Source organism: Babylonia areolata, chromosome 13 (assembly GCF_041734735.1).
Source record: "Babylonia areolata isolate BAREFJ2019XMU chromosome 13, ASM4173473v1, whole genome shotgun sequence".
NCBI lineage: Eukaryota > Metazoa > Mollusca > Gastropoda > Neogastropoda > Buccinidae > Babylonia > Babylonia areolata.
The window spans coordinates 3,630,152-3,651,473 of NC_134888.1; the positions used below are offsets into that span (position 1 = coordinate 3,630,152).

Below are 21,322 nucleotides of genomic sequence, written 5' to 3' on the forward strand. Positions count from 1 at the left end.
GGTAAGTATGTTACTTAAACGTAATTTTAGGAAGAAAATTTCCTTTTATTTAGATAAGGCCTTTGTCCAGTCTGAAAAGGGGGTAATGACACAATCGGTGCAATGATAACAATTATTAAACAAGAGAGGCAAGGCCTTCAAGACTCACTTGTGATAAATTACGTCCCCCAGCATTAATTACAGAGTAATTTCCCTTTTTTACTATCCGCATCAAAACATTTGCAAAATAAATAAAAATTCCATGCTTAGCAAAAGAAGTTCCTGTTTGAACAAAAAATGATAATAATGACTCCTCTTGTTGTTGTGTCAGAATAAGAGGTCAAAGTGCCAAGTTTAGAGAATACAAAAAATATAAATATAACAGTAAATGCAGTTTGGATATAATTAGGCTTCTTTTTTTTTCTTTTTTTGTGCCCATCCCAGAGGTGCAATATTGTTTTAAACAAGATGACTGGAAAGAACTGAATTTTTTCCTATTTTTATGCCTAATTTGATGTCAACTGACAAAGTATTTGCAGAGAAAACGTCAATGTTAAAGTTTACCACGGACACACACACACACACACACACACACACACAACCGAACACCGGGTTAAAACATAGACTCACTTTGTTTACACAAGTGAGTCAATAAAACAGGAGGAAGGTGGCAGAGTGGTTAAGACGCTCACCTGCCAACACAGAGTCTGTGAGGGTCTGGGTTTGAATCCCGCTCTCGCCCTTTCTCCCAAGTTTGACTGGAAAATCGAACTGAGCGTCTAGTCATTCGGATGAGACGATGAACCAAGGTCCCGTGTGCACCACCGCAGTGACTCAGCAGCAGTGCAGGGTCTCCTCTGGTGTGTGGCCTCCTGGTGACCTAACATCGATGGTTCCCTGTGGATTGCCGACGCTGGAACTGCGACGGACGAACCCGGGTGTGGCTGTGTATGGGGGAATCTAAATGAGCGGCGTGGGAGTAATGCCACTGAAACGGTGCAGATGATGGGGCAGCAAAAAAAAGAAAGAAAAAAAAAAAGGTCCCGTGTGCAGCACGCACTTGGCGCACTGAAAAAGAACAAATGATTTGAGAATGTTGTCCTCTGGCAGAATTCTGTTGAAGAAATCCACTTTGAAGGGCACACAGATATATATGTATATCGTAAAGTTCAGTCTATAAGCCGCGACTAGGTCTAGTGGAGGGGGAGAAAATATCGGCGGCTGAGCCGTGATTCGAACCAGCGTGCTTAGATTCTCTCGCTTCCTAGGCGGACGCGTTACCTCTAAGCCATCACTCCACGTTATATGGAGTTTTCAGTTCTTTACATGTGTGCACTGTCAATGAGAACTTGATGCTAAAAGATCCGCCTATTAGTATAGATGGAATGAAGAGAAAAAAAAAAGTATAGATGGAATGATTGTTTTTTTGCACTATTAACGAGCACATTTTGCTGGTCTAAGATCTGCCCATTAGTTTTGATCTATGAGATTTGTTGGTTATTAATGCTTTTGTACAAGCTACCAGAATTATTGATGTGGATATTGTTTCACAAAAGATAGTAATGTTTCATACTGGTTTTCTAGATTCTACAATTGTATTTGAATATACCGTAAAGTTCGGTCTATAAGCCGCGACTTTTTATCCCAGCTTCAACCTCTGCGGCTCATACAATGATGCGGCTTATTTGCGGATTTTAACGATCCCGGGAGTGTCACGTTCTCGTCTATTCTTAGCTGCCCTTCAGCTCACCAAAATCATGATTTCTGTCCATGAATTTTTGGATGAGCTTCAGGACAGTGTGCTAACTGTTCACATTTTATAAATCAAATCCGCACAAATTAAAGCCTTCAGATCAGCATTCAGTTCTACTCTGCTCAAGCGTACACCCTCATCATGCCGAAAACGTGACATTTTGCCTATGATGCAGCCTTCAAATTGAAGGCGATCAACCTAGCAGACGAACCAGCAGCGACCTCCACCTTCATGTTCATGAAGTGAAAGTGAGGCTGAAGTCAGTGACAAGATGGCGGAGGAAGCTGTGCTGGTTCTCTTCAACTCGGACGCTGAAAACGAAGATTTTAGTGGATTCAGTGAGCAGGATGACATATAAATATGACTATCCTTAAATTATGGATCTTATTTTCTTTGTGTTTATTTATTATTATTTTTGCTTGCTTTTCTTTGTGTTGTTCCCGCTTGTGTTTATTTCATAACCTACAGTATCAACAGCTTTTCTGTAGTATCAGTATGTGTTCGGGTACCGGAAATAAGTGCGGCTTATAAGCCGGTGTGGCTTATGTATGTATAAAGTTAAATTTTTTCCAAAATTTAGTGGGTGCGGCTTATATACCAGTGCGCTCAATAGACCGAACTTCAGACGGGCGCAATAGCCAAATGGTTAAAGCGTTGGACTTTCAATCTGAGGGTCCCGGGTTCGAATCTCGGTGACGGCGCCTGGTGGGTAAAGGGTGGAGATTTTTCCGATCTCCCAGGTCAACATATGTGCTGACCTGCTAGTGCCTGAACCCCCTTCGTGTGTAAACGCAAGCAAAAGATCAAATACGCACGTTAAAGATCCTGTAATCCATGTCAGCGTTCGGTGGGTTATGGAAACAAGTACATACCCAGCATGCACACCCCCGAAAGCAGAGTATGGCTGCCTACATGGCAGGGTTAAATCGGTCATACACGTAAAAGCCCACTCGTGTATATACAAGTGAACGTGGGAGTTGCAGCCCACGAACAAAGAAGAACGAACTTTACGGTACATGCACTCAAGGCCTAAGCGTTGGGTTATGCTGCTTGTCAGGCATCTGCCTAGCAGATGTGGTGTAGCATATGCAGATTTGTCCAGATGCAGTGACGCCTCCTTGAGAAACAGACTGGTGTAAAGATGAAAGAAGTCTTCTCCTGACGAGTGTTGTGTTGGTTTCAGTACGACATCCGACAGAAAGCGTTGAAGCTGACGGCCAACAGTATGTACGGCTGCCTGGGCTTCAGTCATTCACGCTTCTACGCTAAACCTCTGGCTGCTTTGGTGACCGGCAAGGGGCGAGAGGTAAGGTGTATTTCATCCTCTGTGTGTGTGTGTGTGTGTGTGTGTGTCTCTGTAGCAGAAGTAAAGTATTAATATCTTGTGTGTGTTAAGCAGAAGTAAGATGGATGTGTGTGTGTGTTTGTAATAATAATAATGATGATAATAATTCATGACTTTTCTATGGCGCGATATCCAGTACAAATGCTGCTCAAAGCGCCTTACATCATCGAGCCAGTTATGAAAATAACATAAAACATTACAACAGCTCAATCCCATGTGTTCACAGAATGAAAAAAAAAAAAAGCATGATCCACCAAACAATAAAAATATCAAGTAAATAATGCTTAGATTAAAGAGAAATACATTTCTTAAAAACACACATTTTTTTTAGACACACACATACATGCGTGCGCACTCACACTCGCACACACACGTGCGCGTGCATGCACCCAGACACATTAAATATATCAACTGCACTGAAACAGGATTACGTGAGTATAAATATCTCTAGCATAAAACTCCATGTGGTGAACAGACTTTGGACTATCCATCGTACTGAGTACAGTAATGTTTGCGGAAAAGGTGCGTTTTCAGATCTGACTTGAAAGTCTGGAGATCAGGAGCATTTCTGAGGGACGATGGCAAAGAATTCCAAATTTGGGGTACTTGAGCCCTAAAAGACCTTTTCCCTTTTGTAGCAGAATTTTGTATGTATTCATGAGATTCTTCAGGTTATTGTCAGAAGTCAGGCCAAAGAAACTCTTGGAAATTTTAAAGTCTTACAGCTGTGTCTCTAACAGAGGATAGGCATTATATAAGGTCTTATATAAGATCGATATCCGTCAATCAGACAACCAAATACACACGTTAAAGATCCTGAAATCCATGCCGTCTTCAGTATGGCTGCATACATAGCAAAGTAAAACAAACAAACAAAACAAAAAGAAAACACACAGACGTAAAAATGCACCTGTAGATATTCAAAAAGAATCTTTCAGTTTCAGTTTCAGTAGCTCAAGGAGGCGTCACTGCGTTCGGTCAAATCCATATACGCTACACCACATCTGCCAAGCAGATGCCTGACCAGCAGCGTAACCCAACGCGCTTTGTCAGGCCTGGAGAAAAAAATTAAATAAAATTGAATTAAATTTTAAAAAATAAATAAATAATTTTTTTTTTTAATAAATAAAATAAGATAAAATAAATTTAAAAAAAATAATATTAAAAAAAAAGAAGATAATAAATGAATAAATAAATAATAATAATACTAAAACAGGAGGAAACCATGAAGATAGTACATTTGAAATACAGTGATACAGAAGATTTGCAAGAAGTTGAAATTTATTGTGTTTGAGCAAACAGAATAACTTCAGATTAATAAAAGTATCATGCTAGATACCGACTCAAAACTGGTGTAGTTGTTATACCTGTATTATTCTTTTACAGATCCTGATGAAAACAAAACAGTTGGTGGAAGGGGTAAGTTGTTTTTTTTGTTTTTTTTTTCTTTAAGAATTCGTCTGTGTGGATTTTAGTATTTGTGTGTTGTTCTTGTTTACTCTTGTGTTTAAATTTTAACTCCTTCATTGCTAAACATGGATGAAGTGAGGTCAATCGTGTCTGAATTAGAACTGCAGTCACTCAGGTGACGTCCTTACCTCAGTGGGGTGACAGCCCTTCACTGACATCCTGACCTGTAAGCTCTGTCTTTCCTCAGTGGGGTGACAGCCCTTCACTGACATCCTGACCTGTAAGCTCTGTCTTACCTCAGTGGGGTGACAGCCCTTCACTGACATCCTGACCTGTAAGCTCTGTCTTACCTCAGTGGGGTGACAGCCCTTCACTGACATCCTGACCTGTAAGCTCTGTCTTTCCTCAGTGAGGTGACAGCCCTTCACTGACATCCTGACCTGTAAGCTTTGTCTTACCTCAGTGGGGTGATAGCCCTTCACTGACATCCTGACCTGTAAGCTTTGTCTTTCCTCAGTGGGGTGATAGCCCTTCACTGACATCCTGACCTGTAAGCTCTGTCTTTCCTCAGTGGGGTGATAGCCCTTCACTGACATCCTGACCTGTAAGCTTTGTCTTTCCTCAGTGGGGTGATAGCCCTTCACTGACATCCTGACCTGTAAGGTATGTCTTACCTCAGTGAGGTGACAGCCCTTCACTGACATCCTGACCTGTAAGCTTTGTCTTACCTCAGTGGGGTGACAGCCCTTCACTGACATCCTGACCTGTAAGGTGTGTCTTTCCTCAGTGAGGTGACAGCCCTTCACTGACATCCTGACCTGTAAGGTGTGTCTTTCCTCAGTGAGGTGACAGCCCTTCACTGACATCCTGACCTGTAAGCTCTGTCTTACCTCAGTGGGGTGACAGCCCTTCACTGACATCCTGACCTGTAAGCTGTCTTACCTCAGTGGGGTGACAGCCCTTCACTGACATCCTGACCTGTAAGCTCTGTCTTTCCTCAGTGGGGTGACAGCCCTTTACTGACATCCTGACCTGTAAGCTGTCTTTCCTCAGTGGGGTGACAGCCCTGCACTGACATCCTGACCTGTAAGCTGTCTTTCCTCAGTGAGGTGACAGCCCTTTACTGACATCCTGACCTGTAAGCTCTGTCTTACCTCAGTGGGGTGACAGCCCTTCACTGACATCCTGACCTGTAAGCTCTGTCTTACCTCAGTGGGGTGACAGCCCTTCACTGACATCCTGACCTGTAAGCTCTGTCTTACCTCAGTGGGGTGACAGCCCTTCACTGACATCCTGACCTGTAAGCTCTGTCTTACCTCAGTGAGGTGACAGCCCTTTACTGACATCCTGACCTGTAAGCTGTCTTTCCTCAGTGAGGTGACAGCCCTTTACTGACATCCTGACCTGTAAGCTTTGTCTTACCTCAGTGGGGTGACAGCCCTTCACTGACATCCTGACCTGTAAGGTCTGTCTTTCCTCAGTGAGGTGACAGCCCTTCACTGACATCCTGACCTGTAAGGTGTGTCTTACCTCAGTGGGGTGACAGCCCTTCACTGACATCTTGACCTGTAAGCTCTGTCTTTCCTCAGTGAGGTGACAGCCCTGCATTGACAAGTGTACTCATCAGTTGTAGTAAAGAGGTTAACATCTTTACACTTTACTCAATGTTAGCTCTGTGTGAGTGTGTGGGTTTCGTTGTGTGTGTTTGAGTGTGTGTATTTTGTTGTGTTGTGTGTGTGAGTGTGTGTATTTTGTTGTGTGAGTGTGTGTATTTTGTTTTGTCATGTGTGTGAGTGTGTGTGTATTTTGTATTGGTGTGTGTGTCTGTGTGTGTGTACACATACTCTTGGTATATGGGACTGGAGGTGGGGTAACGTCTTTCCAGTTTTCTTGATATTAGTTTGTGTGTGTGTGTGCTTGACAGATGGGACTGGAGGTGGGGTAACGTCTTTCCAGTTTACTTGATATTAGTTGTGTGTATGTGTGTGTGTGTGTACTTGACAGATGGGACTGGAGGTTGGGTAACGTCTTTCCAGTTTACTTGATATTAGTCTGTGTGTGTGTACTTGACAGATGGGACTGGAGGTTGGGTAACGTCTTTCCAGTTTACTTGATATTAGTTTGTGTGTGTGTGTGCTTGACAGATGGGACTGGAGGTGGGGTAACGTCTTTCCAGTTTACTTGATATTAGTTTGTGTGTGTGTGTGTGTGCTTGACAGATGGGACTGGAGGTGGGGTAACGTCTTTCCAGTTTACTTGATATTAGTTGTGTGTATGTGTGTACTTGACAGATGGGACTGGAGGTGATCTACGGTGACACAGATTCCATCATGGTGAACACCAACAGCACCGACATTGAGCAGGTCTTCAAGCTGGGAAACCGGGTGCGTGGAACTGGCTGTCTTTAGCTTACTAAATCTTGCCAATCCTATGAACATGATTAATGATCTGATCTGTCCATCATTATTCACTTTGTCTCGCCACAGCCAACAGTCTTGTTTTGTCCGTCTTTATTCAGTTTGTCTCGCAGATCCTAACATTGTAAACTCTCTTGATGATGGGCCCAGATTGAGGTCTTACTGTTTAAAACTGTTTCAGACAAAGGAGCGTGTTCAGGGCTTTATAAAGTTTTGAATTTTTGGTGTGGCACCTAACTTGCTTAATGATATCATAAGCTAAGAATATCTTAACTCGCTCCGCGACTAAGCCATTATTGTCATTAGTAGGGGGCTTAGTAGGTGGTGTCCTAAGTATGTTAAAACAGAACAGGCACCACTGAACACCACCGAAGTGACTCAGCAGCAGTGAAGTGTCTCCTCTGGTGTGTGGCCTCCAGGCGACCTAACATCGATGGTTCCCTGTGGACTGTCAACGTTGGAACTGCGACGGACGAACCCGGGTGTGGCCATGTATGGGGGAATCCAAATGAGCGGCGTGGGAGTAATGCCACTGAAACAGCGCAGATGATGGGGCAGCAAAAAAAAAAAGAATATCTTAACTGACCTTTCCACTCTTCGCTGCGACCAATAAACGCAGTGTGTTGCTGTGCTCACAAGCATGAGAGTAATTTTCGAGGTGACAGGTTGATGTGAACAGTGGGTGTCGTTTCTTCCTAGTCACAAGGCAGACAACTGTTTTAAACAAAGGGATCTTCTTCTTCTTCTTCGTTCATGGGCTGCAACTCCCACGTTCACTCGTATGTACACGAGTGGGCTTTTACGTGTATGACCGTTTTTACCCCGCCATGTAGGCAGCCATACTCCGTTTTCGGGGGTGTGCATGCTGGGTATGTTCTTGTTTCCATAACCCACCGAACGCTGACATGGATTACAGGATCTTTAACGTGCATATTTGATCTTCTGCTTGCATAGACACACGAAGGGGGTTCAGGCACTAGGAGGTCTGCACATATGTTGAACTGGGAGATCGTAAAAATCTCCACCCTTCACCCACCAGGCGCCATCACCGAGATTCGAACCCGGGACCCTCAGATTGACAGTCCAACACTTTAACCACTTGGCTATTGCGCCCGTCCAAACGAAGGGATCCTATCTGGGCTGTTTAACGTTCTGAACTCAAATTGTTTGAAACCTCTTTGCTTTCCTGGATTCGTTTACACGTTAGTGTGTGCAAATTTTGAACAAAAATTTAAAGAAACTTTCGTCTACTCACTGGAAGATAGCATTAGAAGGGAGAAAGTTATATATTTTTACCCCAACTAACTTATGTTATTGATCAGTTTGGAAAATTTCATTTTATTTCATATATATTTTTTCCACAACTAACTTACGGATCAGTTTGGAAAATTTCATTTGATAACTTCAGACATATGTTTTTTGGCGATTAATTTTTACAAACCTTTACAAATTGTGTCATTTGTGGGGAAAGTCAGGGGAGGGAACTGGCAGTACTGAGTTAATGATCTTGTTTTGTCCACCATCATTTCGTACGTCTTGTCAATCCAATTTACTTGAATAATTATCTTGCTTTGTCAGTGGTTTTCAGTATTTCTTGCCATGATTTGTCCATTAATGTCCAGCGTGTCTTGCCAGTCCTGTTAACACAAACACAGTGGAGTGATGGCCTAGAGGTAACGCATCCGCCTAGGAAGCGAGAGAGAATCTGAGTGCGCTGGTTCGAATCACGGCTCAGCCGCCGATATTTTTCTCCCCCTCCACTAGACCTTGAGTGGTGGTCTGGACGCTAGTCATTCGGATGAGACGATAAACCGAGGTCCCGTGTGCAGCATACACTTAGCGCACGTAAAAGAACCCACGGCAACAAAAAGGTTGTTCCTGGCAAAATTCTGTAGAAAAATCCACTTCGATAGGAAAAACAAATAAAACTGCACGCAGGAAAAAATACCAAAAAAATGGGTGGCGCTGTAGTATAGCGATGCGCTCTCCCTGGGGAGAGCAGCCCGAATTTCACACAGAGAAATCTGTTGTGATAAAAAGAAATACAGATGCAATGATTTGCCCATCGTTGTTCAGTATGCCGTACCTGTCCTATTAACGCAATCAGTTAATCTTTCTTTTTTTTCTTCTTTTTTTTCAGGTGAAGGCGGAGGTCAACAGACTGTACAGGTTACTGGAAATCGACATTGATGGAGTCTTCAAGTCCATGCTGCTGCTGAAGAAGAAGAAGTACGCGGCGTTGAACATGACAAAAAACCCTGACGGCTCCTACTCCACCTCCCAGGAGCTGAAAGGCCTTGACATTGTGCGTCGCGACTGGTGCGATCTGGCCAAACAGGCGGGAAAGTGAGTGGTGCAGTGTGTTTTCATTGTTTACAGACGTACGTTTGTTGGTTGTTGCTTTTTGACTCACTTGTGTAAACAAAGTGAGTCTATGTTTTAACCCGGTGTTCGGTTGTCTGTGTGTGTGTCTGTGGTAAACTTTAACATTGACATTTTCTCTGCAAATATTTTGTCAGTTGACACAAAATTTGGCATAAAAATAGGAAAAATTCAGTTCTTTCCTGTCATCTTGTTTAAAACAATATTGCACCTCTGGGATGGGCACCAAAAAAAAAAAAAGAAGAAGAAGCCTAATTATATGCAAACTGCATTTACTGTTATATTTATATTTTTTGTATTCTCTAAACTTGGCACTTTGATATGATATTCTGACCCAACAACAAGAGCAGTCATTATCATTTTTTGTTCAAACAGGAACTTCTTTTGCTAAGCATGGAAGTTTTATTTATTTTGCAAACGTTTTGGTGCAGATAGTAAAAAATGGAAATTACTCTGTAATTAATGCTAGGGGACTTAATTTGCTTTAAACTGATCTTTCTCTTCTTAAACATTACATTTTGAAATTATACTCAATACATAAAAAGCTTGGATTTTTTTTTTTTTGAAAGTGTATCACAAGTGAGTCTTGAAGGCCTTGCCTCTCTTGTTTCTTGTTGGTCTGATTGAGGGGAAGGAGAGTTGGGGGGCGATTGTATATGGACGTTTGTCTCGTTGTTGTTGTTTTTGTTGTTTTTTTGATGGAGTGGAAGGGGTGGCAGGGGTTGGGGTGATTGTTTACAGACGTTTTGTTTATGTTTTTTGGTGTGATGGAGGGGAAGGGTGGGGGGTGAGGGGTGATAGGCTTGTCATGAGTAGTTTTTCTGTCTGGTGTTTAGTTTTGTGCTACTTTGTTTCATTTCAGGAAGTTTTTTGTGCAAAAAAGTAGTAAAAATGTTTAATAGTGGAGTATGGCCCATGCTATGGTCAGTTTTTTGTGCAAAAAAGTAGTAAATTTTTAATAGTGGAGTGTGGCCCACGCTATGGTCAGTTTTTTGGTGCAAAAAAGTAGTAAATTTTTAATAGTGGAGTGTGGCCCACGCTATGGTCAGTTTTTTGTGCTTAAAAAGTAGTAAAATGCTTTTGTTATAATAGTGGAGTGTGGCCCAGGCTATGGTCAGTTTTTTGTGCTTAAAAAGTAGTAAAATGTTTTGTTATAATAGTGGAGTGTGGCCCAGGCTATGGTCAGTTTTTGTGCAAAAAAAGTAGTAAAATTTTTTATTAGTGGAGTGTGGCCCACGCAGTGGTCATTTTTTTGTGCTTAAAAAGTAGTAAAATGTTTTGTTATAATAGTGGCGTGTGGCCCAGTCTATGGTCAGTTTTTTGTGCTTACTTTTTATATGATTATTTTACGGGGTTTTTTTTTGTGTGTGTGTGATTATTTTACTGTCATTTAGCTTTGCGGTGTGTCACTTTAGTGTGTCCTGCCGTGTGTCCTTGCTATGTGTCCCTGTAGCTTTGTGGTGATGATTGCTATGTTCCCATAGCTTTGTGGTGATTCGTTGCTCTGTCCCAGTAGTTTGTGGTTATTCATTGCTGTGTGTTCCTACAGCTTTGTGGTGATTCATTGCTGCGTCCTCATAGCTTTGGGGCAATTCATTGCTATGTCCCTATAGCTTTGGGGCGATTCATTGCTATGTCCCTACAGCTTTGTGGTGATTCATTGCTATGTTCTCATAGCTTTGTGGTGATTCATTGCTCTGTGTTCCCATAGCTATGTGGTGATTCATGGCTATGTCCCTATAGCTTTGTGGTGATCATTGCAATATTCTCATAGCTTTGTGGTGATTCATTGCTCTGTGTTCCCATAGCTTTGTGGTGATCATTGCAATATTCTCATAGCTTTGTGCTGATCCATTGCTATGTCCCCATAGCTTTGGTGGCAATTCATTGCTGTGTCCTCATAGCTTTAGGGTGATCATTGCTGTGTCCCAATAGCTTTGGGGCGATTCATTGCTATGTCCCTATAGCTTTGTGGTGATTCATTGCTATGTCCCTATAGCTTTGGGGCGATTCATTGCTATGTCCCTAAAGCTTTGTGGTGATTCATTGCTATATTCTCATAGCTTTGGTGGAGATTCATTGCTATGTCCCAATAGCTATGTAGTGATTCGTTCCTCTGTCCCAGTAGTTTGTTGTTATTCATTGCTGTATGTTCCTGCAGTTTTGTGGTGATGGTTGCTATGTCCCCATAGCTTTTTGGTGATCCATTGCTATGTCCCCATAGCTTTGTGGTGATCCATTGCTATGTCCCCATAGATTTGTGGTGATTCATTGCTATGTCCCCATAGATTTGGTGGCTGCTGTCCATGTGTTCCCATAACTGTGGTGATTCATTGCTCTGTGTCCCCACAGCTTTGTGGTCAGCCATAGCTTTGTGTCCCCATAGTGTTGTGGTGATTCCTAGCTTTGTGTCCCCATAGTGTTGTGGTGATTCATAGCTTTGTGGTCAGTCATAGCTTTGTGTCCCCATAGCTTTGTGGTCAGTCATAGCCTTGTGTCCCCATAGCTTTGTGGTCAGCCATAGCTTTGTGTCCCCATAGTGTTCTGGTGATTCATAGCCTTGTGTCCCCATAGTGTTGTGGTGATTCATAGCTTTGTGGTCAGTCATAGCCTTGTGTCCCCATAGCTTTGTGGTCAGTCATAGCTTTGTGTCCCCATAGTGTTGTGGTCAGTCATAGCCTTGTGTCCCCATAGCTTTGTGGTCAGTCATAACCTTGTGTCCCCATAGCTTTGTGGTCAGCCATAGCTTTGTGGTCAGTCATAGCCTTGTGTCCCCCCATAGCTTTGTATCTCCATAACTTTGTGGTGATTCATTGCTCCGTGTGCGTGTGTCCCCCACCCCCCCCACCCCCCTCCCCCGACAGCTTTGTGGTGACCCAGATCCTGTCCGGGGAGCTGAGGGAGACGGTGGTGGACAACATCCACACCAGGCTGCAGGAGGTTGGGGAGAAGGTCCGCAACAACGAGCTGCCCCTGGAGCTCTTCCACATCACCAAGGTAACAGATTGGGATTACTGTTGTCAGCATTTACGCCTGATCTTGAAAATAATCCCCACATTACAAATACGGAGAGAGAAAAAAAAATGCAAACACACACACACACAAATATAGATGCATGTCTCGGTTCACTCCCCAGAAACTGTTCCACATCACCATGGTAACAGATACATCTCTCGGTTCACTCTCCTTGAACTGTTCCACATCGCCATGGTGACGGACACATCTCTCGGTTCACTCTCCTTGAACTGTTCCACATCGCCATGGTAACGGATGCATCTCTCAGTTCACTCCCCTTGAGCTGTTCCACATCACCATGGTAACGGATACATCTCTCAATTCACTCTCCTTGAACTGTTCCACATCACCATGGTAACAGATACATCTCCCCATTTGACTCCCTTTGAGACGGGCGCAATAGCCAAGTGGTTAGAGCGTTGGACTGTCAATCTGAGGGTCCCGGGTTCGAATCACGGTGACAGCGTCTGGTGGGTGAAGGGTGGAGATTTTTCCAATCTCCCAGGTCAACATATGTGCAGACCTGCTAGTGCCTGAACCCCCTTCGTGTGTCTATGCAAGCAGAAGATCAAATACGCACGTTAAAGATCCTGTAATCCATGTCAGCGTTCGGTGGGTTATGGAAACAAGAACGTACCCAGCATGCACACCCCTGAAAACGGAGTATGGCTGCCTACATGGCGGGGTAAAAACGGTCATACACGTAAAAGCCCACTCATGTGGATACGAGTGAACGTGGGAGTTGCAGCCCACGAACGAAGAAGAAGAAGACTCCCCTTGAACTTCTACATCACCAAGGTAACGCATATTCTTCATCAGCAAAGTAACACACAACTCCCCATGTGGAGTGATGGCCTAGAGGTAACGCGTCCGCCTAGGAAGCGAGAGAATCTGAGCTCGCTGGTTTGAATCACGGCTCAGCCGCTGATATTTTCTCCCCCTCCACTAGACCTTAAGTGGTGGTCTGGACGCTAGTCATTCGGATGAAACGGTAAACCGAGGTCCCATGTGCAGCATGCACTTTGCGCACATGAAAGAACCCACGGCAACAAAAGGGTTGTTCCTGGCAAAAATTCTGTAGAAAAATCCACTTTGATAGAAAAACAAATGAAACTTCACGCAAGAAAAAAATACACACACACACACAAAAAATGGTGGCGCTGTAGTGTAGTGACGTGCTCTCCCTGGGGAGAGCAGTCCGAATTTCACACAAAGAAATCTGCTGTGATAAAAAGAGAAATACAGAATACAAATACAAAATACATTTCACTCTCAGGGAACTGTTCCTCATCACCACAGTAATGCACACATCTCCCTATTCATTCTACACATTTATGCCCGTGAGGCTTTGTTTGGAGTATATATATATATATATATATATATATATATATATATATGATAGTCAGTCGTGTCCGACTATGACCATCAGAACAGCAGAGGAGGCAACTGCTGTTCCGACTATTTGGGTTAGAATTTGATAACAGTGGAGAGTGTCTTGCCCAAGTACATCCCCACTCTCTCGGCCAAGAGGGTTTTAGGATAGTTGGCGTTGGGATGGTTCCTAAAAGGCCAACTACCCCACAAGGCTGCAGCACTAAGAGCCAGTGCAATTTTGCCTCCTAGTTTGAGAGTCATAGTCCTTCACAAAAAGACTTAACCTGTAAATGGTTTCCCATTGACTGGAGAAACCATTGATAATACAGCTCTCACTTTGCTGTTGGCCCAAATGTAAACTTAGTTTGGAGTACGGATGTATAAAAACAAACACACACACACAAAGAAGAAAACAAAAAAAAAAGAATAGAGAACATAGAACTCAGAAAGGAAGAAAGTACAAGTATAATGATTGCTCACTCTGCTTAATACGAAGAAAAGAAACTGCATCCTCTAGTGTTCGGTCCAGGAAGTCTGAAACAGTGTCGTTCTTTTTTTGAGCAATTATTGTCTCGGCCTTTATTTTATCAGGACCTGTGTTCTGTGTGTGGGTGTGTCGTGGAAGCTGCAATATATAGCCTAGAAATGAGTGTGTGGAGGAGGGGGTGGGGGGGGGGTGCAGGGTAATGTGGGTGTGTTTGTGCTGTGGAAGCTGCGATATATAGCCTAGAAATGAGTGTGTGGAGGGGGTAGGGGGGGTGCAGGGTAGTGTTGGTGTGTTTGTGCCGTCGAAGCTGCGATATTTAGCCTAGAAATGAGTGTGTGGAGGATGGGGGAGGGAGGTGCAGGGTAATTGTGTGTGTGTGTGTTGGTGCTCATGTACGTTTATGTGTATTTGATCGTGCTTTCATATCTGTGAAACTGCATGTTTGTTGCATATCTGTCGTGCATGTGTGTGTGTGTGTGTGAATGTGTGTCTGCATGTTTTACATTTATTTGCTTATTTATCATCATTGTTGTCTTTTTCTTTTTTTTTTCCTTTTTTTTTTATGTGCACTTAGAGTTGACTTCATCAAGATTTTGCGCCTTATGAATATTATTATTAGTAGTAGTATTTTTATGTGTTATCTTTTTTTTCTTCTTTTTTTTCTCTTTTTTCAATTTTTGTTATTTTATTTTATTTTATTTTATTTCTTTTTTCTTCTTTTTTTCTCAAGGCCTGACAAAGCGCGTTGGGTTACGCTGCTGGTCAGGCATCTGCACGGCTGATGTGGTGTAGGGTATATGGATTTGACCAAACGCAGTGATGCCTCCTTGAGCTACTGATACTGATACTGATAAGTAATTTAATTTCTTTTGCAGAATGTATAGGTGAGTAATTTAAGTTTTTCTGTAGGATGTATCACAGTATCCATCACCCTGTGTGTGTGTGTGTGTGTACAGCAACTGATGAAGAACCCGGAAGATTACCCAGACAAGAAGAACCAGTCCCACGTGCAGGTGGCACTTCGTTTCAACACGAAAGGCGGCAAGAAGATACGCGCGGGGGACACCGTGTCCTACGTGATTTGTGCGGTAAGTTGCTTGCTGGTGTGTCTTGGATCAGCAGTCATTTCTTCCATCCTGACCTTCCAGACCTGCCAGTGCCTGAACCTCCTTCGTGTGTATACACACGCAGAAGATCAAATGCGCACGTTAAAGATCCTGTAATCCATGTCAGCGTTCAGTGGGTTATGGAAACAAGAACATACCCAGCATGCACACCCCCAAAAACAGAGTATGGCTGCCTACATGGTGGGGTAAATAAACAAAACGGTCATACACGTAAAATGTTAAATGTTACATGTTTGTCTAAGTGTGTAGGTGTGCGTGCCTGAAATCTGTTTGAATCACACAGGAAACGAATGATGAGAGCCGTCAGTCGGCTCTACCCAGGTAGGCAGCCTGTTGTGTAAAATGACCTTGTGTTTGTAAAACGCTTAGAGCTTGGTCTCCGACCGAGGATAGGCGCTATATAAGTATCCATATCAATCAATCAATCAATCAGTCAATCAATCCATCCTCATTGCCCGCTGTTGTTCTGGAAAACCAACAAAAAATATCACAGCATTAAGAAAATATGCTGAAATTTACCTCTCTTTTTTCTTCTTCTTCCAAATCGATACGTGGAGACACAGCTGTAAATGGTGTATAAATTAGTTCTCTTTGCTTGCGGTTTATGTATTTACAATGTAGGAATGTGCACTATATGTGAAAGTTTGGGGTTTTTTTTGCTGCCCCATCATTTGCACCATTTCAATGGCATTACTCCCATGCCGCTCATTTAGATTCCTCCATACACGGCCACACCCGGGTTCGTCCGTCGCAGTTCCAGCGTCGGCAGTCCACAGGGAACCATCGATGTTAGGTCGCCAGGAGACCACACACCAGAGGAGACCCTGCACTGCTGCTGAGTCGCTTTGGTGGTGTTCAGTGGTACCTGTTCTGATTCAACGTACTTAAGACACCACCTATTAAGCCCCCTACTAACGACAATAATGGCTTCCTTGCAGAGCAAAACTAAGTGAGCGTCCCTCCCAGAGTGGAGACCGCCACCACGAAATTTTGTCACCAGGGCATTGCTTGAGCGCAGGGCTGAACGAGTTAAATCGCCAAAGGCAAAATCGGTGCAAATATTTTCTGCAGCTCTGTGATAAACACAGAGGTTGTTTTTTTTCTTGTTGTTTTCAGTCTATGTATGCTGCAGTTTTATGACGGCGGGCAAATGTGATGTGGCAAGTGTTGATGGTAATTTGGGGTTGTTCTTAAGTTTAGGCAGCTGTTAATGCTGATAAATTAGCATGTCTGGATCAGTATAGTCCGGAAGAAAGTGTTTCCTTATCATATAAATTTCCATGTTGGCATAATAGATTCACCCTCCCCCCCTTTATTTTACTTTGTTTCAGTATTAAGATATGCATCCCCTCCCCCTTTATTTTACTTTGTTTCGGTATTAAGATACACACCCCTAATTAAATGGTGACCCTAGGTTCAAGCTGAGAACCTTTCAGTATTGCAAAAATCATTCACCTCACACCCGTAGCATGAGTGGACTTGATGGAGTGTTGCAGATGAACAACCATTTTATTTTGTTTTGTTTTATTTCATTTTATTTTGTTTTGTTTTGTTTTATTTAATTTACAATTCTAAGGGAGAGTATTACTGCAATGGTTGTTCAGAAATAAAAGAAAAAACCTGAATGTACATGACTGTATAAAAATATGAGGAATGTTGTGACGTTTGGTTTGACACATGATGTATATATGACAGGTGCAATAGGCGAATGGTTAAAGCGCTGGACTTTCAATCTGAGGGTCCTGGGTTCGAATCTCGGTGCACCTGGTGGGTAAAGGGTGGAGATTTTTCCAGTCTCCCAGGTCAACATATGTGCAGACCTGCTAGTGCCTGAACCCCCTTCGTGTGTATGCGCACGCAGAAGATCAAATACACACGTTAAAGATCCTGTAATCCATGTCAGCGTTCAGTGGGTTATGGAAACAAGAATATACCCAGCATGCACACCCCGGAAAACGGAGTATGGCTGCCTACATGGCGGGGTAAATAAAAAACAAACAAACGGTCATGCACGTAAAATGTTACATGTCTGTCTGAGTGTGTATGTGTGTGCGTCTGAAATCTGATCGAATGACACAGGAAACGAATGATGAGCGCCCAGTGGCAGCCATCAGTCGGCTCTACCCAGGTAGGCAGCCTGTGGTGCAAATGTCCTTCGTGTATGTAAAGCGCTTAGAGCTTGGTCTCTGACCGAGGATAGGTGCTATAGAAGTATCCACATCAATCAATCAGTATGTATAGGTTTGACACATGATGTATATGTATAGGTCTGACAGGTAATGTGACACGTAGGGTTTGACACATAATGTATATATATATGGGTTTGACTCTTAATGTATATGTATGGGGCTTCCACAGGATGGTTCCACTCTTTCAGCAACTCAGCGTGCCTACCACCCAGAGGAGCTGGCCAAGAATGATGCCTTGAAAATAGGTGTGTATGTTTCTCCTCTGTCTTTGGATAAAATACCTGGATCTGGATCTGGATGTATATGTCGCAGGAGCCAATCATCGGCTATAAACGCGATGGAACAGGGAGAGCGCAAAAATAGTATAAAAGGCCACCACATTGACCTAACAGTTTTTCCTACGGGTTCAGGTCTTAATGAGTAGCCACAACAGGTATCTACAGATTTAAAAACTGGTTAAAATCTCTCATGCTGTCCAGATGCTTAGGAGGCAGGGTGATGTTAATCTGCCAAGCACTGATGTAAATCCTGTATATTTATCCTGTTTTTAGATGAAATATTCCATGTTGTATGTTTATCCTGTTTTTAGATAAAATATCATTCCATGTTGTATGTTTCTCCACTGTCTTTAGATAAAATATCATTCCATGTTGTATGTTTATCCTGTTTTTAGATAGAATATCATTCCATGTTGTATGTTTCTCCTCTGTCTTTAGATAAAATATCATTCCATGTTGTATGTTTATTCTGTTTTTAGATAAAATATCATTCCATGTTGTATGTTTCTCCTCTGTCTTTGGATAAAATATCATTCCATGTTGTATGTTTATTCTGTTTTTAGATAAAATATCATTCCATGTTGTATGTTTATCCTGTTTTTAGATAAAATATCATTCCATGTTGTATGTTTCTCCTCTGTCTTTAGATAAAATATCATTCCATGTTGTATATTTATCCTGTTTTTAGATAAAATATCGTTCCATGTTGTATGTTTCTCCTCTGTCTTTAGATAAAATATCATTCCATGTTGTATGTTTATCCTGTTTTTAGATAAAATATCATTCCATGTTGTATATTTATCCTGTTTTTAGATAAAATATCGTTTCATGTTGTATGTTTCTCCACTGTCTTTAGATAAAATATCATTCCATGTTGTATGATTCTCCTGTCTTTAGATGAAATATCATTCCATGTTGTTGTTAAAGATCAGCACACCGCAAGGTTTGTCATTGTGGTTTTTGTTGTTGATATTTTGACAACTAACTGCTGTGTTTTGTGTTCTTGTCTAATTGTCATGCATATTATGGATTTTTAGCTATTAGCTGCTCTGTTATATATTGTTTTCTCATTGTCATGCGTTCCTAAGAGTTTTATCTGTTGACTCCTTGATTAATAACCAAACCAGAAAAAATGACTCACCACACTCGGCCATACACAACGCACACACCCATGAGCAAATGGGGATGGTCGTGTTGTTCATTTTTAGCAGTTGCTGGCTTACAGTATACAGGTGTGGAAAAAAAAAATTTTGTAAAGAACTGTTAATTACACATACTTAACCGTGACCCAACTAGTGCAGACTCCGGCAGGGGTCTGACATTCCTGTCCTGTGCAAACTACTATCCGCCTATGCGGAGAAAACGAAACTACGGCCGATAACCTCCCGGAAGTAGGTAACCTCCCCTTTGTCCCGCTGGCTAGCGCACTCTTTTTCTGGCAGCCATCATGACTCCTGTTCCTGTGCTCTTCATACGGCTAAGGTTTTTTTTCATATTTTCTGCCTGTCTGTCGATTCTCTGGCGTTCTTGTTTGTTGTCAAATTATGTCTCCAACCAGGTCACATAATTATGTAGCTCGATTGGGGAATCGTGCTGAAATTAAGGCACGATCGCAATCGATTCGCTGACACTCTGGGCCCTCTACTTCTGGCCCTCTCAACAACGCCAACCCGCCCTAACTTTTTGTTGTATTCTACTGTGCAGACACGCATTACTACCTGGACAATCAGATCCTCCCGGTGGTGGCCCGACTGTGTGAGCCCATAGAGGGCACTGACCGTGCTCGTCTGGCGGAATGCTTGGGTAAGGTGCTCACTATTGTTTGGTAAGGTGCTCACTTTTGTTTGGTAAGGTGCTCACTTGTTTGGTAAGGCGCTCACTTTTCTTTGGTAAAGCGCTCACTTTTGTTTGGTAAGGTGCTCACTTGTTTGGTAAGGTGCTCACTTGTTTGGTAAGGCGCTCACTTTTGTTTGGTAAGGTGCTCACTGCTATTTGGTAAGGTGCTCACCACTGCTATTTAACACTCTTGTTTCGTAAGGTAAGGTGCTGACTTTTTTACTTGGTAAGGTGCTTGCTTTTATTTGTTAAGGCACTCTCCTATGTTTTGTGAGTTAAGGGGCTCACATTTATTTGGTATGCTGCTCACTTTTATTTCTTAAGGTAAGGTGCTCACTTTTATTTGGTAAGGTGTTTTGTAAGGTAAGGCACTCACTCGTATTTGGTAGGGTACTCAATTTTATTTGGTAAGGTAAGGTGCTGACTTTTATTTGGTAAGGTGCTGACTTTTATTGGGTAGTGCGCTCACTGTTGTTTGTTAAGGTGCTCACTGTATGGGAAGGCGCTCACTGCCATTTGATAAGGTGCACAGTTATTTAGTAAGGTGCTCACTGTCAATTGGTAAGGTGCTCACTGTTATTTGGTAAGGTGCTTACTGTCATTTGGTAAGGTGCTCACTGTTATTTGGTAAGGTGCTCACTGTCATTTGGTAAGGTGCTTACTGTTATTTGGTAAGGTGCTGTCATTTGGTAAGGTGCTCACACTGTCATTTGGTAAGGTGCTCACTGTTTTGTTACTTTACGTAGGGCACTTTCATTTTGTAAAGGGCTCACTTTTATTTACTGACATGCTCCCTTTTTGTTTCATGAGGCAAGGCACTGACTTACATTTGGCACGGACTTAACATTTAAGGCACTCACTTGGATTCAGTAAGGCACAAACTAACTCTACCCGTGCACGACCCCAGGACTCGACCCCGCACCCTACAGACACAGCCAGCAGCGGTACGGTGACGCAGACGAAGAGGATGCCCTGCTGGCCGCCCTGATGACGGAGGAGGAGAAGTACCGGGACTGCACGCGCTTCAAGTTCGTCTGCCCCGCGGAGGGCTGCGGCATGGAGAACGTTGTGGACGGGGTGTTCACCTCCATCGCCCCCGATCAGCCCTCGGGCAAGGTGGGTTTGGCTTGTGCGTGTGTGTTTGTGTGTGTGGAAGAGGAGGAGGAATTTTTGTTTAATGTCCCGTGACACATATCGGTGATTGAAGACATTTTGTTAAAGTATTTATGAATACATCTGAGTATTATCGGTTAGAAGGAGTGGGAGATGTGGATGAATGGAGGGTTGGGGGAAACTGGGCAAATGAGGGTAAAAATGTGGGTGAAATTTGGAAGAAAAACAAAACAAACAAACCAAAAAAAAACCCCTCTAAATACAGTTACAGGAAATTACTTAAAGGACTTCATAAGAGAGAAGTCGTTAAACTGACAAGCGAAACAACTGATAATGAATGCAAAAAGTCAAAAACATCAATGTTCTCAGTCACTTCTGAAGACACACTTTCGTTTGTGTGTGTGTGTGTGTGCGTTAGTGTTGAAGGATCTGAGAGCCTTGGCTGTGGGCAGATGATTCTGTTTTCAGGGTGTGTTCAGGAGACAACATCTCCATCATTCGTTGATTTCTGTGAATGGAAAGTTATCGAATCTGTCTTCTGACTGACAGCCAGACGATAGGTGTGGAGCGATTACCTGGAGGTAACGCGTCCGCCTAGGAAGCGAGAGAATCTGAGC

At 42.8% G+C, this 21,322-nt stretch overlaps 1 protein-coding gene across 1 annotated transcript in view; it reads left to right on the plus strand.

Annotated features, from left to right (window-relative positions):
* The window catches only part of LOC143288994 (DNA polymerase alpha catalytic subunit-like), an 81,527-nt gene that overhangs the window by 52,891 nt on the left and 7,314 nt on the right, over window positions 1–21,322 (plus strand). Inside the window, exons 28-36 of the mRNA XM_076597735.1 lie at window positions 2,916–3,038; window positions 4,464–4,496; window positions 6,779–6,871; window positions 9,045–9,250; window positions 12,151–12,283; window positions 15,119–15,250; window positions 17,648–17,723; window positions 19,461–19,559; window positions 20,500–20,708. Of these exons, the coding sequence (XP_076453850.1) occupies window positions 2,916–3,038; window positions 4,464–4,496; window positions 6,779–6,871; window positions 9,045–9,250; window positions 12,151–12,283; window positions 15,119–15,250; window positions 17,648–17,723; window positions 19,461–19,559; window positions 20,500–20,708 (1,104 nt within the window). The remainder of the gene's footprint in view (window positions 1–2,915; window positions 3,039–4,463; window positions 4,497–6,778; window positions 6,872–9,044; window positions 9,251–12,150; window positions 12,284–15,118; window positions 15,251–17,647; window positions 17,724–19,460; window positions 19,560–20,499; window positions 20,709–21,322) is intronic.